The sequence below is a fragment of the Puma concolor genome, chromosome A3 (assembly GCF_028749965.1).
Source record: "Puma concolor isolate L17-30 chromosome A3, mPumCon1.1.hap2, whole genome shotgun sequence".
NCBI classification, from domain to species: Eukaryota; Metazoa; Chordata; class Mammalia; order Carnivora; family Felidae; genus Puma; species Puma concolor.
The window spans coordinates 107429850-107454578 of record NC_141669.1 but is presented as its reverse complement, the minus strand read 5'-3'; the positions used below and the strand labels follow the sequence as shown (position 1 = coordinate 107454578).

General features: G+C 39.3%; 1 protein-coding gene across 1 annotated transcript in view; it reads right to left on the bottom strand.

Moving 5' to 3' along the window:
• Positions 1 to 24729, bottom strand: part of HAO1 (hydroxyacid oxidase 1) — a 45859-nt gene that overhangs the window by 19180 nt on the left and 1950 nt on the right. Inside the window, exons 2-3 of the mRNA XM_025932406.2 lie at positions 19967 to 20118; positions 2845 to 3100 (exon numbers count right to left, since the gene is read on the bottom strand). Coding sequence (XP_025788191.2) covers positions 2845 to 3100; positions 19967 to 20118 — 408 coding nt within the window. The remainder of the gene's footprint in view (positions 1 to 2844; positions 3101 to 19966; positions 20119 to 24729) is intronic.

Below are 24729 nucleotides of genomic sequence, written 5' to 3'. Positions count from 1 at the left end.
ACTAGAAAGACATGTAGATCCATCCTTGATGTCAAAGTGTAAAAGAAGTGAGGAAGTTAGTTGTGCATGGATTTGAGGAAAGACATATAAGATGGAGAGAGGAGTCATTTCTGAGGCTGTAAGGCACCAACCAGCAAGCCTGGCATGTTGAAAGAACAGTAGGCAAGCCCATACAGCTGGGAAGAGTGAATGGAGGTGAGGGTGCCAGGTGATAAGGGAAAAGAGATAAGGGGGTCCTGCTCCTGGGAAGCCCTGCAGGCCACTTTTATCATGACAGACCTGGGAAGATAGTGGCAATCTGATCTTCTTCCCTGTGATATGTTCTGGCTGGTGTGATTAATAAGTCCTTTTAGGGCTATAGGGCTATAATCAAATCACCAAAAGAATAGGTGTCATGATTTACCTTGATCTTAGTCAATGGCTGGAAATTTCTTTTCTTTTCTTTCAACTGCCTTGGTGCTGCACTAAAGAGCCAAATCTTTACTCAGGGTAAATGAACCATCTCCAGGGGGTAGAGAGAGGAAAAGGCCCCTGCCTCAAAGCCTGAGCAATCAATCTAGTGAACTGGCCCCATTCTTTGTTTCTTCCAAGAGCAGATGAGACTTCCCCTTATTCTCCCTCAGTTTCAGGAAGCTCCATGCCATTCATAATACACACATACATGTGTTTTGCATATAGACCAAGCAGAGACTACCAAACTCCTGAACTCTGGCTGGTCTCAGATGCCAAGAGTTGGGATCCTCCCCCACCCTGTTTACCCTTCCCCCTCTCCTCCCCAGCAGAGGAAGTAGCTAGGGCTGGAAGGAGCCACTGCTTTACAGACTCATTCTTCTCTGGATTTCCTGCCTCCCCCGCCTGCCAAACCTCACTTCTGAAAAGCCCGGCTTCACCTTCTATGAGTCAGGTCAGTTGCGGAAAAAAACCTGATTTCATATCAGGCTGTAACAGATGAGCTTTTTGGTTGTATGTGGCCTCAGGCGGAAGCCTGGGCCTCCCATTAGTGCGCTCTGCCTTCGACTGCTGAATGTGAGCTGCTGAGGAGCGGACCAGAGAGCGCTGGCCTGCCCCGAAGCCCAGGAGAACAAACAAGGCCAGTGTGCACTCCAGGGGTCCAGGGCACCAGGCTGTGGGGTGTTTCCTGTGTTCCCTGTAACCTGGATGTGTTGCTCATTATTTGATCATCTTCAGATGGGAGATGTGACAAGCTGGGGAGTCGTGGCCACTCCTGAGCACATGGACAGCTGAAAAGGGCCTTTGTCTCTTGGTCCTTCTAGTCATCTGGGCAGGAGCCCAGGAGCAAAGGACAAGGGGGAGAAAGCAAATCAACCCTCTTGCTCCTGACAGAATGGCCCTGGCACCGAAGAAGCAAGCGATATCAGCCAGAATTAATTAACAAGTGTATACAGTAGGGTGTATAACACCCTAATGTATTATTTATTATTGTTGTTGTCAGTAGTAGTCGTTGTGAGGGGAGGAGAAAAAGGAATACCAAATTCTCTTTCAAATGGCCAAAGGGAAAATAACGTAGAATGTTTCCTGTCAGAAGCCTGAATAGCGGGAAACTAATTATTTTAGAAAGTCTAATAAATAAGGTAATCAAAATAGAGAAGTAAGGTGAATACAGATTTCATATTAGGGAAATTTGAAGCCATCTACTTCTGATGGATTTGGCAAGAAGTGGGAATATGTCAGGACTTTTGTTTTTGTTTCTGTTCTCTTAGAAAGACAGAGTGTTTGGGTAACCCAGTGTCTGGGATACACGGAACAGGTTTATTGACAGCTCTGTCAAGGTTATTGAAGGTACCACATACACAGACAATATCCTAAATCTGCCTAGAAGTAACACAGAGATAGCACCACACAGTTAATTTACATATCATTCAATGATGGCAAAATTTTATGCATGGTAGTTTATACTCAAATAGATATAGACACAGCAGAGCTACATAATAGTTCTGTGACACTCAGATAAGACTATACATGGACTTACGTGGTGGTTGAGATACATGTTACTCTATACCATATATGGAATTCCTACCTTTTAACAATGTTCTTGTCCTTATATGGAATGCTGATTTGATTTAGAATCTTTTGGATTTGGATCTTTTAGAAGTGTTCACTTCATATACAGACAGAGTAAGCAATGGCCCATTGTAAAATGAGGTCTAGGATCCTGGAAAGGAATCCTTTATCTTTTCACATACTCTGATGGATGGATGCCTTGAAATCCCACCATCAAAATGTCCTCCATTAAAATGAATATTTTGATTCCTTTTCAGATAGCTTTATCCCTAAAAGCTATCAGTCACATATTGATATGAAAAACCTAAGAGCAGATTTTGGCGGGAACTAGGGTAAGGAAAAAAACAAAGGGGAAAAAAGGCCTCCAGGTTAAAGAGATGAGGATTCTTTCTCAATAAACTCCAGGAGTTCCTAGCTTTGACACAATATAAATCTAGTCTTAAAATATTACAGGGAAAAGGACAATTCCTTGCTAACAGACAGGCTAAATGGCCTGATAAAACCATCACAGTTTAATTTTAGATTACTAGATAAATTGGTTTTGCCTAGATGAGTGAGTGAGTGAATGAATGAATGAATCTTGACCCATTGATGAACCACAATGAAAGAGGAACATTGCTGAATAGAGGAGGAGATAGGGAATCAAACATGTGGTTTCTTTTGTCTCCATTCTTTTAGCTATTTAGTCTTAATAGACACGGGAAAATCTTTCTTTTTATCTTAATAGACATGGGAAAAAACCTTTGGAGCTGGTACATGACAAAAATGAAGAGAATTAGAAGATCAGTTCAGGAGCCGAGGTGATCAGAGACCCATGGTTACCTGAGTTGAGGTGGCAGCTTGAACCTATTACGCACATCGTCAAAGCGGTTCCCGAGGTAAGGAGTGTCCACTGTCAGAAATATGGCCTTGTAGCCCCTTTGTTCTGCCCGCTGCACTAGCTGCTTGGTGACCTCACGGTTCTTGTAAATGTACAGTTGCAGCCAGCGGAGTGCCTCGGGACTGGCCTCTGCCACTTCTTCAATTGAGGAAGTGGACCAGGAACTCAGCATCATCCCGGTTCCCAGTGACCTGCAGGCTGAGGAAGAAAGAAGATAAAGGCAAGCCCAGCATTCTTCCTCACTCCAAAGCCTTCAGGCTGTGGCTCAAGGGGGTGGAAACATCTACAAGAGCAATTTGGCAATAAGAAGTCAGTTCTTTAAATAATTAGAAATATGCTTTCCTTTCTACACTCCGAATTGATCTTGAAGAGAAAAATGAGTCAAATAGCCAAAGATGTACTATGGGTAGGGATGAAAAAATTTGGAACAACCTGAATCTCCAACCTTAGGGGATTGGATACACTGCAGTACATATATAAAATGAAAGGTACACACCCATTAAAGGCAATATGTTTGTGGTGTTTAATTTTGTGTGTCAACTTGGCTAAGTGATGGTTTCCAGAATTTGCTCAAATACATCTGGTTGTTGCTGTGAAGGTATGTTTTAAGGAGACTAACGTTCAAATAGGTAGATTTTAAGTAAGGTAGATTACTCTCCATAAGGTGAATAGGGATCATCCAATCAATTGAAGGCTTTCCCTGAGGATTCTGTTAGCAGACTGCCTTCAGACCCAAACTGCAACATGAACTCTTCTCTAGGTCTCCAACCTGACAGCTTACCCTTTAGGTTTTAGACTTGCCAGGGTCCACAAATAAATCCCCCTACCTTTGCCTCTCTTTCTATGTACATATTCTGTTTCTATTACAGTTATAAAAGAATAATATTATTTGTGGATACAGAAAGAATTTCAAGATATATTTTTGAAAAGTCTACAAAATGACACATATAATTCCACATTTGTACCAGTGTGATTATTGGTTTATAAACCTAAACAAACTACTTGTTAATGAGAGGTTGGAGAGTTTAATTATTTTCTTCGTTTTTAACTTTTTAACTTTTATCTTCAAACATTTTGTTAAGGGTGCATTCTCCCGTTTATGTTGTACTTTTTAATATTATAAAATATGTATGCTAGACATCCCAAGTACATAGCAGCTCCCTCACAACCTTTTGAGCAAGATATCAAGAAATGAGCACAGTGAAAGTGAAAAATAAGTAATAAATTAGATAGATTCACCTAACCAATAGTCTTAGAGAACTGGGAAGAACATGGGGGATAAGCTTTTCACTGAAAAAAGGGTAAAAGGCAGTAGAATTGGGGTCATCTTTAGTGGAGGAGAAACTGATACAATGTTTGTATGCCAAATACCAAACATGGCAAGAGACAATATGTCTCTAACCATATGTAAACTAATCATATGACCCTGGGTCATTCAACTTATCTGTGTGCCTGACATATATCAAATGGCAGTAAAAGTAGTTGTCCAAGTGACACTCCTTGGGTGATGTTGAGATCAAGTGATGTGCTGTTTAAGATACAACTTTGAGAAGCTAAAACGCTTCTGTGCATTTTCAAATCTCCCTTCAGTGTTTGTGAAAACATAGTGTGCAAACATTCCCCCAGAATTTCTAGTTCAGTAGGTCTGAGATGGGGCCTGAGAATTTGCCTTTCCAACCAGTTCCCAAAGGTGCTGATGCTGCCAGTCCCCTGTACCACACTTTGAAATTTAAGTGGTAGCATTATCATTGGGTAGTAAAATTCTAAGTCCACACGGTAATAAAATGGATTTTGTTCTGCACAAATGTTACTTTTCCTATGGTAGGTGCTGCGTTCCTGTGGTTCAGGTGAGAGTTCAGATAAAGAAGACCTAAACTGGAGATTATCTTGTCTGTGGGCAGCTAATTTGTTCCCTCCAAGTGTGCCTTGAGAATTGCTCTCAAGAGGCTCATGACTTGCAAAATATTGTCACAACCCACATCTTATTAAGTAATAACACATATGCACATCTAGACCATTGTCTGATTTTCATTAAGATTTATAAATATGGAAAATAGCTCCAGGTCATCTACTGCTGTTTGGAAGGAACACCAGGGAACGCTGACTGGGTCAGAATCCCCTAACCATCAATTTATCACAGAGAAAATATGCCCTGAAGAGGATGTGCTCTAAGATGGCACAGAAATGGAGAGCTGAGTGGGATGAGGACCCAGCATGTCTGACTACTTCTGCAGGGCAATGATCTTTCTAGATAGAATTCTTAGATGCCCAAAAGACTCTCTGGTATCAAGCATAGATAAATGCGTTCTCCCAATTCTTCAGAGCCATCATCCCCAAAGGGAGTAGGTTTGCCATATCCCTGAAGGATGCTACCATGCCAACAGCTCTGGGAAGGCATGGAAATGGAAACCAGGGTGTAGGGCCTGCCACATACTGCAGTACAGAGTGTAGCTACACAAAGGGGTTCAGCTAAGAGGACCATCAAATGATAGGACAACTTTTTGTAGTGTATATAAAGGCATCATGTTGGTGAGCGGCTCCTCTGTCAATAAAGATCAAGAATCCTCAAAAAGATCTTGAATTCATAAGAAATATCTACAGACACTCCACAAAGACCATTAAAATCGTTAAGCTATCAAACTTGCAAGAGGTGTTGACCTTCACAAACCTTTTGTCTAGTCCCCTTGGGTGGGTATGTCCAGAGAAAAGCAAAGCTAGTTCATGCCATCTATTTCCTGAGTCTACTGCTTTGATACTAATGGTTCCTGAAGCTATTGGTGCTCAATGTTTATTTTTCAATGATTAAATCATATGGGGCTGAAATTTTGAGAATCAGGACCTTTAAACTTCTAAGTTACCAATGTTTCCAGCTGTAGGCATTTAATAAATATTTGGTGATTTTACTTCAGGAGAAAATGCTGGATGCAGAGAGAATTTCAGAGCCTGTGCTGACATACTACGAGTTGAGACTATATATTACTCCTAGGAGAGAACAGGAGCAAAACTTAGAAGGCTTCATGCTCCTTGGAACATATATTACTGCCCACTGTGATCCCCATTCACCTGTGATCATATGCTGTGATAAAAAAAAAGACAATTATGGATGAATTACATCTATGGTTTTCAACACAGTTTTATGTTGAATGAGATAGAGCACCCTGGGATTTTGCAAGGACCATTCAGAGAGACAATCACAACTTTGCCTGTTAAAATATTGAAACACTTCCATTCTAACTGGCAAATAACCATGGCTCTGAAGGAAATGACCCTCCTTCTTGAGTCCCTTCAATGTGGCATCATTCTCTTCTCTCCTCAAGGAATCCCTGGACCCCCAACCCTACAACCCAGAAATTCAAATGTTAATGCCTGGCAGGGCTGCTGGGCATCCAGAATGCTGTTAGAGAACTAGAAACCAGCATCTGAGCATCTCTTCTAATTGGTTAAAGTCTTTCGTTGTACTGGTTGCTAAATGTTTCAAATGTCATTTTTGCCTGATAAATAAAGAAAATGCCCTTCTAGCCCACATTGCTCTTTGGGGACAAAAACTACAAGCTTTTTAATTTTATAAATCACTTGGCATAGTCAGACTTTGTTATAAAATTCTAATTAGAGTTATCCTAGTCCAGTGCATAAATGTTTTTGAAGCCCGTTTTCACTCCATATTAATTTTCTGCAATGAAACTCTGACCTGCTCTCAAAAGCAGCAACTGTTAGATTTCATTTTACAAGGGACAGTGGTTCACTTGCATGGAGCTGTGTGTCCAGCTTGCGGTGTAGCAACAGAAGACTCCAGCATATGTTGCATTTTCATAACTCCTAGCAAAATGGAGATCACATCTGAGGTGGTAAAGACAAGGCCTGGCCCTTGCCCAAGATGAAAGTCCGTAATGTTGATCCAAGTCTAAAAATCTTGGCTTTCATTATAGCCAGCATATCCTAGAGATACAATATCCAGGAGGATACACAATCAAGTAAACACTGATCCCATATGACATCCCACGACTCTGTTTCCTTACTTTCACTCACTCCCTCTTTTATCATCCCTAAGATATATTTTCAAGAATAAAAACCTAAACCTTTAATGCTCTAGATGTATTCATATTTTAATTTTTTCTTCTTCTTTATTTAGAGACAGCAGTAATACATTATGCCATTGTTATAAAAAATGCATATGAGGGGTGCCTGGGTGGCTCAGTCTGTTAAGCGGCCAACTTCGGCTCAGGTCATGATCTCGCGGTCTGTGAGTTCGAGCCCCGCGTCGGGCTCTGTGCTGACAGCTCAGAGCCTGGTGCCTGTTTCAGATTCTGTGTCTCCCTCTTTCTGACCCTCCCCCGTTCATGCTCTGTCTCTCTCTGTCTCAAAAATAAATAAACATTAAAAAAATTTTTTAAAAAATGCATGTGAGATACACACACACATATCACTAAAAGAGACATTAGTAAGGTTGTAGACATTAAAGCATCAAAGATAGGGGCACTTGAGTAGCTCAGTCGGTTAAGTGTCCAACTATGGATCAGGTCATGATCCCCCAGTTTGTGGGTTCGAGCCCCATGTCAGGCTCTGTGCTGACAACATGGAACCTGGAGCCCACTTCAAGTTTTGGGTCTCCTCTGTCTCTCTGTTTCTTTGTCTCTTTCTCTCTGTCTCTTCCCCACTCATGCTCTGTCTCTCTCTTTCTCTCTCTCTCTCAAAATAAACATTTAAAAAATTATAAAGCATTGAAGATAAAGCCCTGGAAATGACCTAGGTAATAATATGTATTTCTTGAAAAAACAACAAGCTATAATGGATTGAGAGTCAGAAAGCCTGGGCTACTGTCCCAGGCTGGCCATCCATGAGGCACACTTCATCTGCAAAATATCTGTAACCACAGCTGCTATCTTGTCTGCTTCATAACACTGCTAGACAGTCAACACTGAGGCAAGGTTTGTGAACATTTTCTGTGTAAACTCTGAAGCCATGCAATTTTAAAGGGTTAAGTGAGAGAATGCCTAACACTACATGGGAAAAGAAGTCCTAGGTAGCCTTATAAACTCAGAATTTTGACAAGGACCTGGATTTCTTATCATTACTCATCATCTTCTCTACACCCAGCTTTTCCCAGCATTGGTTTTGATGATCAAGACACCCATTCCTCTTTGCAAAGAGAGTGTCAAATGCTCACTCCCTTAAACAAGAAAGCTCTCAAAGGAGAGAGGAATCTTTTCCAGGCCAAGGAACTCCATGATAGGGCTGATATAAGAAGAGAATATCAAAGCAGATAATTCCTACATTCCCAGGGTGTACATTCCTTTGAAAATCCAGGGACAAGACAACAGAAAATAATACGAGAGATGCAACAAAAACATGACTTTCCCCACTCCCCACCTCTATCCCTTATCTGTCTACAGATTTCTGAGGAGAGTCTGCAGAGTAGATCTGAGGCTGTCAGCATTTCCTTAGTAAGACAACAACAGCAGTACCGGAAGAAATTCTCACTATATTTTTTTTCTTTGCTTTATTGCAATAAAACCATAAGTATAATAATATGAAAATAAATGCATTTAATATCATTGTTTACTATCACCCACAATCCCGTCCCTCCCACACTGGCTATGGGCCAGTGAAAAACATTTGTGCGTTCTGGTTAACAGAATAAAAGTTATCCTAGAACCCACCCACAACAAATTTCTTATTAGAGTCAAATCACATGCCCTAGTCTGGGGAAATGCTACAAGGGTCTTCAATAATCTGGTATAAGATTTGACCTTAGTCAAATGTAGTTCTGCCTCCCCAAACTGCCATTCAGTAGATCTAACTCAATTTCCTACACTATGGAACCTATAATCAACCACTGAGGTTTATTTACATCAACTCATCTTAGATATCAATGTAACCACTTCTGGAGTTGATACAAACCCTAAGCTCCAATGTACAGTGATTTAATTGGGCTAGAACAAGTAAGTAGCTTTGCAAAGTGGCATGAACTGGCAGAATCCCCTGTATGGCTAAGAAATGCAATTGCGCTTGTACATCTTGGCAGTGTTTTGCTTTCCATCAAGCAAGCCTTAATAAAAATGTACATTTCTGTGGACTTAAATTTTAGGGGACACTAAGCCTACCTGTCCAAATTCTTTAATCCAAAACCACTTTGTACACATTCCTCTCCTTGGTTTCAAGTCACCCTGATATCAACAGGCTTTCAGAAGATCTTATAGGGTCTTCAGGTGGGAATGATATTCATGCTACATCCAACACTGTTTCATCTTTGAGGATTTAAACTACATCATTGGCTGGGAGCCACCAAAGACTTTCATTCTAGGTTCTGTCTGGTGCTTCTCAAGCTCAGATATACATAGAAATCATGTGATGATGTTGGTAAAATTCAGATTCTGGTTTAGTAGTTCTGGCGTGGGATGTGAAATCTAACATTTCTAACAAGCTCCTGAGTGATGCTAATGCTTTTGTTTTGTGGACTATACTTTTAGAACAATGAGGTGGATATTTTCTTTCTCAAGGACTCATTCAAGTTAGTTGGATATAACTGATGGCATAAGTAAAGCTAGGACTTACAGCAAACTGACCAGTGGTGGTAGGGTGGGTAGTGTCTGGCTCCCAACTTGCCAGTTGCCAGAAACATCTTGCCAATGAATCTGTCTGTCTTCTGCATTGTTGGCCCTTTGAGGAGGGCACAGGTAAATCTGCCACATTTTCTTATTTCTTATGCATTCATCCCTTACTAGTTGAAGGGACACACACCATATATATATATATATATATATATATATATATATATATATACCATATATATACCATATATATCATATACCATATACACCATATATACCATATATATATATATATATATATATATATATATATATATATACACACACCATATATATATATGGTAATGGTTAAATGTGCCAAGAGACTCATATATATACATAATATATACATATATATACATAATGTGCCAAGAGACTCATATATATACATATATATACACACATATATATGTATATATACATATATACACGTATATATATACATACGTATATGTATATATATCTATATATATATACACATATACCGAGAGAGAGAGAGAGAGAGCACGTGAGGGAGAGCACTCAAGCAGAGGAGAGGTGCAGGGGGAGGGAGGGAGAGAGAGAGAGAATCTTAAGCAGGTTCCATGCTCAGCATGAAGTCCAACTAGGGACTCCATCCCATGACCCTGGGATCATGACCTGAGCCAGAATCAAGAGTGGATACTCAACCAGGTGAGCCACCAGGTGCCCCATCATCAGACGTATCTAAAAACCTTGCTTATCTAGGACTTGCCCAGCTTCCTAGATTTGGGGTTAGAAACAAATATTAACAACAAAATAAAAATAAAATTGCAGAAGATAAGAGAGAGGGAAGTTACTGAAAGATGAGATAGTTCACCAATTATAAAATAGCTTCCAAATGTTTAATGTATTGTCCAACAATCTTACACATATAGATAAGATGCTGAATCACCAAGTAAAACTAAAGCTTATCATGCTAGGCTTGACAGGGAGGGGAATTATAATACATTTGAGGATGATGTTCATCCACAGCTACCACCACCACCACCACAGAGGAAATTGTAAACTATTAGTTACCAATGGCAGTAAACGTCTATTATTTGAAACATTAATTCATGTGGGTCAATCATATTTCCAGATTAGAGCAGAATGGTTAAGCAATGTGCTACTTTGGGTCCAAGTTATTTCTTTGAAAATAGTTCTCTTTTATGGGAAAGGTGAGTTATGTTTCCAAAATTGTGTTTTTAAAGGAAAAAAGGATAACATGATTAAAGTGACTAAAGTTATTTTTAGGTGCATTTGATTAAAAAGCTCCTGCAAAACTTAGTCACCAAGACAGCTGTGCTGAAAATGTTGAGAAAACGCATTCTGTCCTCTGCACAGGAAGTCATTGTGCAATGGGGAAAATATGCAATGACAAAGTACCAAGCAGTTGTGTGGCTCAAAACTCAGGGTCTGACACACTAAGGTGTTTGCATAAATGTGCACCCTAACACCCACTGGGTGTGCCCACCTTTCTTCACACAGGAACTGCCATTTACAGAGTTGTTAAAGATGGAGTAAAAATTATTTATTGTCTGCACGTCTAAAATTACAATTTGAGATTACTTAGAAAAATAATGTTTTGAAACTTCCACTATAATTATGTGTGAAATACTTAGAAGTGGTCAAACAAATCTTAATTTATGATTTAGGGAACTTAAGCAATTTCAACACTGCCAAGAAAGGCCAGAAAACCAGATTTCATCTTTCCAGTGCTTTCAAGATGGTCCATTGTCTAAATCTGGAGCAGTTTAACCTTGAGTGATCACACTGTCACTAACTTTGAGAGCTCTTTTTGTCTGCATCGAAAGATTTTCAAGAAATAACTAGTCCCAATGACATCTGTGCCCTCCCTTTCTTGCTTCCACCGTGTCTCTGGGGTAGAACTCTGCATTAGACTAAAACATTAACTTTACTGTAATGATCCCCAGGTTATTATTCTGTCATTTTATTAAGTTGTCAGGTCCTGGCATATAACTGGCAGATCACATAGAGACCACACCATAGTGAGATGCCTTTTATGATGGTTTCAAGGCAGATCAAGCCTGCACTTGACCTCAATTAACCTCCCTCAGTATAACAACCTCGGTGTTGAAACACACACACGAGCCTCTGACTTCTGGATTATCATGCTTTAATGTCATCAGTCACACTTATAATTTGAGAAGAAGCAATCTCATGCTCTCAAGAAAGCTGCCCGATAGCTTAAATTCTGGTGCGAGATACTAAAAATCATACCACTTGATGTTGGTCTTTAATGTAGTGAGAGGCTAATTTTTTACTAGCTGTTTTTGATTGAAGTTTGTCCTACTGCAAAGTGGTTTCAATCCCGAATCTACCATTTCTTGGAAAATTTTTAGATATAAAATTTTGATATATCTATGCACATACATACATTTTATATATTTTGTATACCTATGTATATATATAAAAAAGGTCCATAATCTTTTAATATGTGTGAATGTATATATATGTATATGTGTGTGTGTGTCTATGCTTATGTGTTGTGTGTGAGTTGTGTGTGCGGAATGAGCATGTCCACTGAATTTTGATTGTGGGAAAAGAATGTCCAAAACATAAAATTGAGCTGAAATAGGTTGAAAATAAAGGTGAAAATTGGTTTATTTTTACTACAATGAAGCAAAGAGGTATTCTCTTCCAAATGTTTAATGATATAATTTGGACAAAGTTTTAGTGAACTGTCCTTTCTTCTTATCCCTCCTTAGTTTTGTTAATGGATTAAGACAAATAACTGGATCAGACTCTAGAGGGCAGATTGCTGTTCAAGCCCCATCTTGATCATGGGCCAGCCCTAGACTTTGGTCAAGGGCGTCCTTCTCCTCCACTGTCAAATGAGGGGAATGATAAATGATAATTACATCACAGGTCTATTGTGAGGATTAATGATGGGGCTGTAAAGTCCAGTATCTGGTGCATAAAAGGCACTCACTCACTTCAGGGGAAAAAAAAAAAAGCTTCATAAAGAAATCTCATGCTTTCCTGTATTTAGGTAAAATTAAGAATAATGGGATATTTTCCTCATAGGTATGCTGAAATGTATATCTGCTCGGTCACCTAGTACAACACATAAATATATAAATCAATACAGCTTTCAAAAATATATCATTTGGGTCTGGAGCAAAGGAAATGACAATTTTTCTTGCTGAATGGTCTTTCACTCAATGTCAAAATCGATCACTTAATCTCGGAAAATCCAGAAAATTCAACAGCTAAAGCTCTCACCTATGCCCTAATTCAGTTCTTTGGGGTCTGTATGGCTCTTTGTGCTACTCTGCCATCTCTTCCACCTGCATCGTAATAGGTGGTCAAGTCATAGCCAAGTCCCAAAACTTCACTTTGGAATGTTCTAGCCTTTTAGGCTCAAAAAGAAAGTGTTTAGATTTAATGGTTTTATGGCCTATCAAATCCTGTGTGGTAGCCTCTAATTGCATCCAGGGGCAGGAATTTCTTTTAAAATCTTTTTTTCTTTTTTCTTTTCTTTCTTTTTTTTTTTTTTTTTGACACTTTACTAAGAATTTGCTAATATGCTGAGCATTCCTAGAACGCCTTAGGTGGGTTTAATTTCTTTCTATTTGAGGTCCTGGCACTCCCTCATGTGGCGCGTGGACATATAACAGTCAGAAGCAAAGGGATGAATTAGTAACTCAATCTCCTCCTTCCTCTTGATTTCTCATGTTTAAATGAAGCAAAGGAGCTAATGTAGTTCCATGGAGGCTGAAATAAAATTTCATTACAGCCACTGTGCATAAAACCAGAGAGATTTCTCGCGGTCCGTGAGTTCAAGCCCTGCGTCAGGCTCTGGGCTCATGGCTCAGAGCCTGGAGCCTGTTTCCGATTCTGTGTCTCCCTCTCTCTCTGCCCCTCCCCCGTTCATGCTCTGTCTCTCTCTGTCCCAAAAATAAATAAACGTTGAAAAAAAAAATTAAAAAAAAAAAAAAACAGAGAGATTTCTATGATAATGTCCTAAAAGCCTCTGTGGCATAGTAAGCATTTTGTTAATTTGCTCTGTGAGAAGTCAGAGATGTTTTACTTCTCTTGCAAGATGGAAATTTCACCTAATGAGACTACCTGTTTTATATTACACTAGCATTTATATTTATCATTGATATTTCCTTCACTACTTTAAGTATTTGTAGAAATGATTCTGTAATCATCCCTGAAGCTCATAAGAGGAATAAAACGTAAATCAAAAATCAATCTAATAGGGTTTCAGATGGATGCGCTGTTTATGAGTAGAGGTGTTTATATGGCTCCTTAAATATTATAACAATTGTCAATTATTAAAATGTTAACTAAATCATCTACTGCAATAAATCCCTTATTCATAACACAATGCATGACAAACTGCTCTCCACTCAGTGTTTCTTGGTTAGTTTCCTTCCATCTTAAAAGGTTTTTAGGAGTTTTAATTTTTGCTTAAAATTCAAGCCCCTTTATTTATGCTCCTGAGTTTTGCTCAAGGCTCATATTTCCTAATAAGTTTCATATTCGGTGGCTTAGTCCATCCTCTCAAAATCAAAGGGATAAAACTATAAAAACATAGAATGCAGTTAATATTTGCATAATTAACATATTTGCAAAGCATAATTGCAGTTAATATTCTGAGACTATAACATAGAGTTTGCCTTAGGCTTCTTGCTGTAGTTAATGATACTTGGAAATATCAGTCACTGATCAGGATCTTATACACAGCATTGAGAAAGTGATTAATATCCCTGAACAAGGTATTTAACCTCTGCAAGCCTCAGTTTCCACAACCACAGGAATTGGAAAAAGATCCTTAGAGTTTTGGGACTCCTGGATGGCTCAGTCAGTTAAGTGTCTGACTCTTAATTTCAGCTCTGGTCATGATCTTGTGGTCGGTGAGTTTGAGTCCCAAATCGGTCTCTGTGCTGATGGTGTGGAGCCTACTTGGGTTCTGCCCTGTCTCTCTGCCCCTCCCCTGCTCCGTGCTCTTTTTCTCGCTCTCAAAATAAATAAATAAACATTAAAAAAAAGAAGATCTTTAGAGTTTTACACTCATGTTTTAAGATGGGTAAGACATAGATAAGTTAATAAATGCAAATTGCCTGGCATACGTGAATTGCCAAATAAATGTTGGCTATCATCATTTTTCACAACAGTTAATTTCTGTGGCATTTATTAAACATCTGTTTGTGTTTTCAGCAAGAGCCGGAAATATATATGTCTACTTGCTTTCCTCTATCCCAAGAATGCAGCTATGAGAAATGAAAAGCAATCACATATAAATGCTCACTCCACCGTCTACACTCTCCAGGGCTGGCACAGGAGGAAGGAGGTAGAGGATGAGGGTGGGATTTCAGAAGGACAGTTCTCTACCTTGAATGGCTTCTCTAGTTCATGAAATCTTAAAGAAGGACAGAACCATTCATTTCTAACCTGAAAAAAAAAAATGGTAAAATCATCTTCCTGTTAGGAATTTTCTGGTTTGGGTTTTTGAGTTTTCTCATTGTAGAGATTTTGTCTGCATTCTTGCATTCACAGCAGAACTCTTTTTTTTAACTGTCTTTTTGAACCCCAACATGCAACACAAGTAGCTCCGTGGTTGGTGACACACCTCACTTCCCAAAGACTCTTGGGAACAATCCCAACCTCTTTGGGACATGATAAGCAAACCGCTGATCTTGCTTAAGCAGCTGACTTTATCAGTGAGGAAACATAATCCTCCTAGAGAGTGAAAATGGCCTGCTACAGAAGTGAAACTAGTTAGTGGTGAATTCCACATAAATCAGATGTCCCAGACTGACAGCCCAGGGGACAGTTGTAGCCCGCGAAAGTATTTGCTTTGGCCCACACATTACTGCCCCAAACAGTGTTTTAGAGAATTTTTGATTTATTTGCCAACATTTAAAAACCAGGAGATTACACATAAAAATCAAGGGTTTTGGCTTCTCTTAAAGTTTTTGGAGATTTGGCAGCCCAACATCCTCAATCCCTTGGGGCAGTAGTTAGCTAGCACTAAAATGTGGCTGCCCCCCTCTATGGAACCTGCAATCTCAGGTTTGCTACAGTCTCCACCATCGAGCCTGCATTGTTGTTTTCCTAACTTCATCCCTCTCTGGGTATTTATGTTACCAATCTGACCCTTAAAGTCATTTTTGAGGTCCCTGCATAAAGCTTAAATTAAAAATATCTTTAGCAAAGTAAAAAGAGCAACTTTCATTCCCACTAAAGTGTAAATGGAGTATACTTTTAAGTTTTTTTTTAATTTTTATTTATTTTGAGAGAGAAAGAGCAAGCTTGGGAGGCACAGAAAGAGAGGGAGACAGAATCCCAACCAGGCTCCACGCTGTCAGCACAGAGTCCGACGTGGGGCTCAAACTCAAAAATCCTGAGATCATGACCTGAGCCCAAATCAGGAGTTGGACACTTAACTGACTGAGCCACCGAGGCACCCCGGGAGTATACTTTTCTGAAAGTAAGTTTTTTAATATGTGGAAGACATTTTTGGGACTCTGAGGAGCAAATAAAAAGTGCACCCCATTTTGGGAAGCTTTTCCTAGCATTATTCTCAGGTAATTTTCAAAGGACCCCTAGAAGTAAGAGCTCTTATTCAACTAAGGTTGTCAGATACAGCAAATAAACATATAGGATGACCCAGTTACAAATGACTTGCTGTTTATCTGAAATTCAAATGCAACTGGTTCCCTGCATTTTATTTGGTAACCTTATATTCACTGCCATTTTGAAAACAAAGAAAGAGTAGCTCCATTGGTCACTCTACAACCACAAAGCTGTATAAGAAAATAGAGCTCCATTCTCAGGCCCAGTTATACTGGGGATGTGCTCCACAGTGGTGAAAAGAAAGCCCAAAAGACCCTTTAAGCAAGGTGCTGTGAAGTCTAGAGAGCCAATTAAGAAGGCAAGATTGTGGTACTGTGGCAGCTTTGAGAACTTTCTGGATGTCCATTCTAATTATTCAAGCCTGATCATTCCCTGGGGATTTGAATGGTCCTCACCTTGATTTGCCTTCCTTCAGGAGCCAACAATGAGGCAAAGATATGAGTGCAAGTCTTTTATTTGGGAATAATCACAAGGTGAGTTGAAGAATAGGAAAGTGAAAGAAGGAAGGGAAGGCAGTCAAGGAAGGGTGTGTTAATGGGAAGGTAACCCCCAACCCACCCATCTATCAGCTCCTGTTGCCAGAGAAAATACAGGCAAAAAGTTGCAAGTTCTTATAGAAATGATAAGTAACAAGGGGATATAACCTGAACACCAACAGCATCTGCTCCAGGTACATATACTTTCTTTCCTTACAAGTAACCTATCCATCTCACAACCCAAACATACCAACCAAGGAGTACTCTTGGTTATGGGGGGATCACCATCGTCTTTCAGGGTTCATTTAAGGATACATTTTTATTTTTAATTTTTTACACTTTTTTAAAGTTTATGTGCATATTTCTGAGAAAGAGAGAGCATAAGCAGGGGAGGGGCAGAGAGAGAGAGAGAGAGGAAGACACAGAATCCGAAACAGGCTCCAGGCTCTGAGCTGTCAGCGCAGAGCCCTACACTGGGCTCAAACTTACCAACCATGAGATCATGACCTGAGCCATAGGTGGACACTTAACAGACTGAGCTAACTAGGCACCCCCAGGGTTAATTTAAATATTAAATAAATCATCAATCCATAGATGGTAATTGGACCATAGAAAAAAACCTTAGGAATGTCAAAATCCTTACAGGAGATTTCTACTACAAATCTAGATCTAAACTGTGATATCACTGCCCTCACAGCAACCTGATCCAGGGTCTTAGATTCTCAAGGGCATTGTGTGTAACATGTCACTGCCAGTTCCTCTGTGTCCTCAGTGTCACGACATCCTCTTCGTTCTTACTGTTTCACCCTGTCCCAATGTTTATCATGTATCTCACTCCCCTGGGCGGGGGGGGGTGGCTGCTTTGCATGTGCATAACGTGATAAATCAGTTATTTTTAGGGAATTGTAACTGACAGATAAATGGGCTTCTTCTCATGACATTTTATGGGATTTTCTGGAAATTAAAAGCAGTACAGGGAGGTAAGGAGCCACGACTCTTCAGCCAGGCTGTCTAAGTCTGAATCCTGTTTCTACCATTTATGAGTTGTGTGATTCTGGGCAAGTTATTCATCTGCTGCATGCCTCAGTTTCCCAGGTGTAAAATGGGCTTAATATAGTACTATTCTTTGGGCTGCTCTGAGGATGGATTCTTTAATATTTGTTCATCTGTTTTGTTTCTAAAATTCCACATATGAGTGAAATCATATATTTATCTTTCTGACTATTGTTTGTAACTGCTTTTTAAAAAACATGCCACAACATTTTTCCACACCACCACACTCTTTCTCTCATATCACTAAAAAAATTGATTCCATTTTTAATGCACCCTGTTTTGTTTTACAACCAATCTCCAAATATGGGGACATTTGGGTTTTTCTTTTTTCTAACTTTTCTCCTATTAAAAATAACAAAGGCAGGAGAATCCATGCAGAGATGTTATTCTTCAAAGTCATAATTATTTCCTTGCAATGCCTAGAAGAAGACTTACAGCATCACATGGAATTCATACTTTAAAATTTTGATAAACAATTGTCAAACAATTTTCTAGAAATATGATTCCACCTTACACTCTTCTTATCAATATTTGAAAACAACCGCATCACACTGTATAACCTGAAAATGGTAATTTGATATTCAGAAAATAAAACATATAGTTATAATTTATACGCATTTGATAATTGGGGAAATTGAATACTTTTCATATGTTTATTGGCCATTTTTATGTGTCCATTTATGAATCTCCTGTTTGTCCTTTTCCACTTATATCTCTTCATCTATTTGGGGTTAGATGTTATTTCATTATTCAAGTATAGGGGCTTTTCACACAGAAAGGTCATTAACGCTTTGCAGCCTCATAATTTCAATTTGTTTTGTTTGCCACTTGTTTTATCAATTTTTGTAGAACTTTGACAGCATAGAAGTTTCTGGGTTTTTGTGTTGATTTGTTGGCTTTTGTTTTAATGGTTGTTGTCTATGGCCTTTGAAAGCCATAAGAAAGGAGGGGCGCCTGGGTGGCGCAGTCGGTTAAGCGTCCGACTTCAGCCAGGTCACGATCTCGCGGTCCGTGAGTTCGAGCCCCGCGTCAGGCTCTGGGCTGATGGCTCAGAGCCTGGAGCCTGTTTCCGATTCTGTGTCTCCCTCTCTCTCTGCCCCTCCCCCGTTCGTGCTCTGTCTCTCTCTGTCCCAAAAATAAATAAACGTTGAAAAAAAAATTAAAAAAAAAAAAAAAGAAAGCCATAAGAAAGGAAAGGCCTTTCTTATTCCAACTGTAAATAGACAGATACTGGTTTTCTTCTCCTCCTCCCTTCTCCTTCTCCCTGCCCATATTTCAGGTTTCTCATGGACAAATGGCTGGGTCCTAAGGTCACTTCTCTGTGTGTGGTCCTAGAATTAAAAAAAAAAAAAAAGTTCTAGACTGTAACCTAAGTCTGTCCAGCAAAATCTCACTCTGTCATGCTGATGTCCCTAGCAGAATTCTATGGTAGACGTTTCAAGAAGGGAAGTAAATCCATAAGATCGGTAATACTTAGAACTGAAATGCTTTAAAATAGTATTTAGTTCCCGCTCCTTGGGCCTGAATTTCCTGCCCTGCTTAGTATCAAAAGAAGTCAGATAGGAGTTTTATAGGAGGTTTTGAAGTTGGGGGGGGTGGGTAGATTTATCACTGTACATACCTTTTCAAATGTTCATGGTTGCTAGGGGACTGAAAGTTAATAAATTAGCCCTAAGAAGGAATTTCTTTACATCATATTTGAATTTCTCATCTCTCTCTCCTAAGGCAGTTAGAAATGCTCTATTGGGAATCTAACCCATTCGTAAAACAGAATCATGGTCCAAAGCCATGGCAGAAAATGCAACCAACCAGGTCACTGCATTTGCTGTTTCCCTGTGAGACTCACATGGTTTGGGGAAGCAGGAAGGGCTTTGAAATAAGGTAGCCATGAGGTTGAATCCCATCTCTGCCACTATGTTGCTGTATGACCATGGGTGAGCCAAGTCAATTTCTCAGACCTCCATTTTCTGAAATATGGGTATTAATACACATAATATAACTAAAAGCTATTGAACCACCACTGTGTGCAAGGCACTATTTTAAGTGCTTTGTTTGTGCAAACTCATTTAATCCTGACAGTAACTTGAGGAGGTGGGTACTATTTTTATCCCTATCTTGCAGCTGATAAAACTGAGGCACAAGTATCTTGCCCAGAGTCATACAGCTAGAAAATAGAGGAGCAGAAGGTGCAAAAACAGGTATATTAATGGCAGAGTCAATGAGCTTAGCTTTTGTGAGTATAAACATATATAGGGAAGTGTTTGCTTGATGCATACACAGAAAAGAGTCACTAAATGTTAGTGCTCTTCTGTCCTTTTGAGTGAGGACTTTCTTCCTACCTCGCACAGTTGCAAGCTCCCCATCCACGTGAGCCATGCACTGCATGGCAGTAGCTCCAACGCATATTGGCATGCTGACCCTCTGTCCCAAAACAGAAGTCGACAGGTCTATTTCAGCAACATTCCGGAGCATCCGCGGATACAGCTTCCATCTAGAATTTTTAAAAAAGAGTTTCAGAATTTTAAAAGCATAACCAAGGCTTTGACATTACATTTTACTTTAAAAAGAGAAAATATTCTTGTATTTTTCCCACCCAGCAAATAACAAAATTGAAGGAAAGGGGCAATTTCAATGCTTGTTAAGATAGCATGTTAGCAATAAGATAATAATGAATTTCACAAGCTATCCTTCTTAGTGAGGTGTAGTTAACGTATGTAGGATTCACCCATGTGAGTGTCCAGTTTGGGGAGCTTTGTCAAATGCATGCAGTTGTATAAGTGCCAAGACAATCAAGAACAGTTCACCATCTTTAAAAATTTCCCCATTTCCCTTAGCAGTGAAACTCTGTCTCCCACCAACCCTCTCACAACCACCGGTATTTTTTCTGTCCATATAGTTTTACTTCGCAAGAACATATAAATGGAATCATAAAGTATGTAGCCTCTTGAGTCTGCCTTCTTTCACTTAGCACAGTGCATTTGAGATTCATCCATGTTGCCATGTGCATCTATAATTTGTTCCTTTTGGTTGATGAACAATATTCTGCTGTACAGAAGCACCACAGTCTGTTTGCCCATTCCCCAGCTAAGAAATATTTGGAACATTTCCAGTTTGAAGCAATTTTAAATAAAGCTGCTGTAAACATTTATGTAAATGTTTTTGTGTGAACATAGCTTTCATTTCACTTCCTCCAGGTCATTTTGAAGATGGTATACAAAAACATGGATTAGATTATAATTTAAGAAGAGGGGTACCTGGGTGGCTCAGTTGGTTGAGGATCTGACTTTTGATTTTGGCTCCGGTCATGATCCCAAGGTTGTGGGATTGAGCCCTGAGTCAGGCTCCTCACTGAGAGTGGAACCTGCTTAGGATTCACACACATACACACACTCTCTCTCTCTCTCTCCCTCTCTCTCTCCCTCCCCTGCTGCCTCTCTCCCCAACTTGTGCACTTGCTCTCTCTCAAAAAAAATTAAAAATTAAAAAAAAAGATATATTATGTACAGTTTGTCCTTTTTGTTTTTTGTTTTCCTTTTCAAATAACAGTAACTTCAGGTAATTACTTTTAAAATTTTAATGTGGTGCAGTGCCTGGGTGCCTCAGTCTGTTAAGCATCTGATGCCGGCTCAGGTCATGATCTCATGGTTGGTGAGTTTGAGACCCAGGTCAGGCTCTGTGCTGACAGCTCAGAGCCTGGAGCCTGCTTTGGATTCTGTGTCTCCTTCTCTGCCCCTCCCCCACTCGCACTGTCTCTCTTTGTCTCTCTCTCTCCAAATTAAGTAAACATTAAAAAAACTTAAAAAAATAAAATTATAATGTGGTTTCTTCAAAATTCTTAAACGGAAGTCAGTATCCACTGAAGTATGGTGATGAGGGAAGATAATTCTTTTTAGTTTAATTGTGCATTTTCTTCTAAAAGGGTATTTGGTAGAAACTGGACTTTTGGCTTGAAGAATTTTTGACTCCTGAACACGATCTTAAATGACTTTTCCTGCAATTCTTTTGTGTTGTAATGAAAACTATCAATAAACCAAGAACCAAAAACTTTACTAGTAAAATTTACAGGAGAACAAGTTCTCTTTCCTCTCAGCGAAATTTATATGTCCTATTTGTTCAGGATTATTTTTCTTATTAGTAACTCATTAGAACTGAAGAAGCCGTCTTTCTAATGAGCACTAAGAAACAAACATGTGTGTAACACATACAAACATACCTAACCAGCCCTCACCTTTTATTACCTAGATTTTACTTTGCTTCCAGAGAGAACAAGATTTTTAGTTAATATACTGAAGTGTGATTTAGAAATGTAGTAACCAAAATAAATTGAACCTCCAAGGTCTTAACTGGAGCCTACTTCCTGTAGTGGAAGAAGAAATTCTGCCTTCATGTTGCTTTGGGTCTGTAATCTAACCCTTCCCCACATAATAAAGTAAAAACATCCAGCCCTTGAAAAGCATAATAAAGAAGTTTTACTGTGTGATTTCTCTGCAATTCCTTTGAACATCATAATTGTCATTATTTTCTGTCACACCACATGCTTTGCTGCTGGAAGTCTTTTCTTTTGGACTGACCCTCACAGCATGCTTCTTTGATCTCCATTTTGAAGGGGGAAAGGCAGAAGCCTTGAAGAGAGTTTTTATTACCAATCATCTCTAAGTGTATTATGAGAATGAGAGAAAACGATTTTAATAGCAGCTGTTGGCCTTGGAAGGCATTAATATTTACTTAGAGCTGAGGAAACAATGAAAGCTTTTATGAAGAGCACACACAGAGCTGCTGGGCATCGTGTGTGTGTGTGTGTGTGTGTGTGTGTGTGTGTGTGTGTGTGAAAGGACATTGTTAAATGTTAATTCCTATGTAGAAGGCAAGGCTCAACCCTTCTATCTCCAGACAGTAGCTTTATTTATGCTTGTCCACATGGTGGCGCAGTCCCTTTAATAACTGTGTTCTTGGCTTTCCCACACACATTATTTTCTGTTCTGACGGTGACATTACGGAGACTCACCAACCAATGCACAAAATGCAAGTTTCAGGCAAAATTATATAAGATCGATGGAGTGGGAAGTGTATGTTCTCTAAAAAGTTTTCCATTTTTTTATATTTTCCAAAGAACTATTACAACTAACCTTGTCAAGTAGTTCCAATAGCTTTCCGAGTCCCACCTGACTCCACCCCGAATAGAAGTGATTTTTTTTTTTTTCACAGTCTTACATCAAATAGTAGCTGAATGTAACCTTGGACTGTGCTCTTATGAGACCTCCACTTTGGAAAAAGGATATGAAGATGGATAAAACAATTGAACCAATCAAATAATAAACCTCTTTCGAAGGATGGAAAATAACATGACTGAGTAAAGGAAGTAGGGGGTAAAGGTGGGGATCTTTTCACAGAACTTTTGACCCACCCTTCACATCCAACAAAAGCCTCACATTTAATTTACAAAAAAATCTGGTGATGTATACACTCCCCAAGATGGGATACTGTATTTGAAGGAAGACACTTATCACCCAGCTGTAAAGCCAAGTGCTGTTACTGAATCCCATCAACTGAACACAGTGAATTAATGTTTCATAAGTCTGTAAGATGATCATACTGCAGTCCAATTTCTTCACATTAATTGTTTAAACTATTTAAAGCAAATAAAATGTATGTAAATACGTATACAAAACACAATTTTTGTAATCTTATTTTTAAAACATTTTTAAGTTTTTTTTTTTTTAGAGAGACAGAGAGAGAAGGAGAGCAGGGGAGGGGCAAAGAGAGAGGATCCCAAGCAGGCTCTTCACAGTCAGCACAGAGCCCAACTTGGGGCTCAAACTCTCGAACATTGAGATCATGACCCAAGCCGAAATTGAGAGTCCGACGCTTATCCGACTGAGCCACCCTGGCGCCCTTGTAATCTTATTTTTTACCCTTCATTCTTAATATCGTGACATCTTTAAAACATTTAATTGGATCACTATCAACCTGTGAGGCACTGCAATAAAGGAATAATGACATCACTTTATCACCTGTTATGTAAAAGAAAATCACCCCATTTTCAGTGTCAATAAGTGACACAACAGAAAAGAAAGGAGCTTCATTTTCTAACTTCATCAGGACTTCTAGACACCCAAATTATAGAATTAAGTTTCCACTAGTGATGATTTCACCAGAAGCCACAAAGTGCAGACCATGGTTGAGAAGGATACACTGAGTTAATGTATAAGAGAAACAACATACTGTGTGTGTGTGTGTGTGTGTGTGTGTGTGTGTGTGTGTGTGTGTGTTTAACTCCAATCAGGTCATGGTGATTCCAATCATGCAAAATGTTGCAAGCTAACACCTACTGTTCTCGAAATGTTTACAATAGGTAACTTTGTTCTTCAGTATGGTTCCATCTATTTGACTTCATGTGTCTTTTTGTATTTTATTTTATTTTATCAGTTTTTAGCCACGATAACATTAGAGTCGCAAGTCTTACCCCAGAAACGTTTACAAGCAACTGCTAGGTCACATAAGTGAGCCATATCCCCAAAACTCAAAAATGTGATTGTCAGAGCTGAGCACAGAGAGATAACAGCTGTCACTGTGAATGACCTTTTGTTGTGCTTGTGGGAGGAAAAGTGTACACATTTCATAAATGTCTTTAAAATGCCCTGACACTGTGTCACAACAGGTTATCTGAGGTTTGGTTGTTTTGCAGTCTTCATTTGAATCAGAATGAGAGAGTTCAGATTGATTTCTTTCATCCCGTCAACCCAAAGCCACCACAACTCTGGCAGAAAATCTATTCTTAGTTCCATGTGATCAGCTCAATGATACAAGGTGAGGAATGAAGGGTCACCCAGAAAGTTACACAAGAAAAGAGGAATTGAGGTGTTAGATAAGCAATGGCCGCTAACGTTTGTTGCAATATAAAAACTCTTCAAGTGGTTGATCATAAAATAGCATCAGCCAACCTCCAGAGAAAGTTGATTAATCCATGTTTTTTCCCTTTCAAGTTGAACAAAAAGGAAAGATCAAGGTGCATGGAAAGGATGGCATTGCAAACTCAAGTGACTGAGTACATGCACAGGGTGGGAATACTTACTGGAGTACCATGAAACCCACACAAGCATGA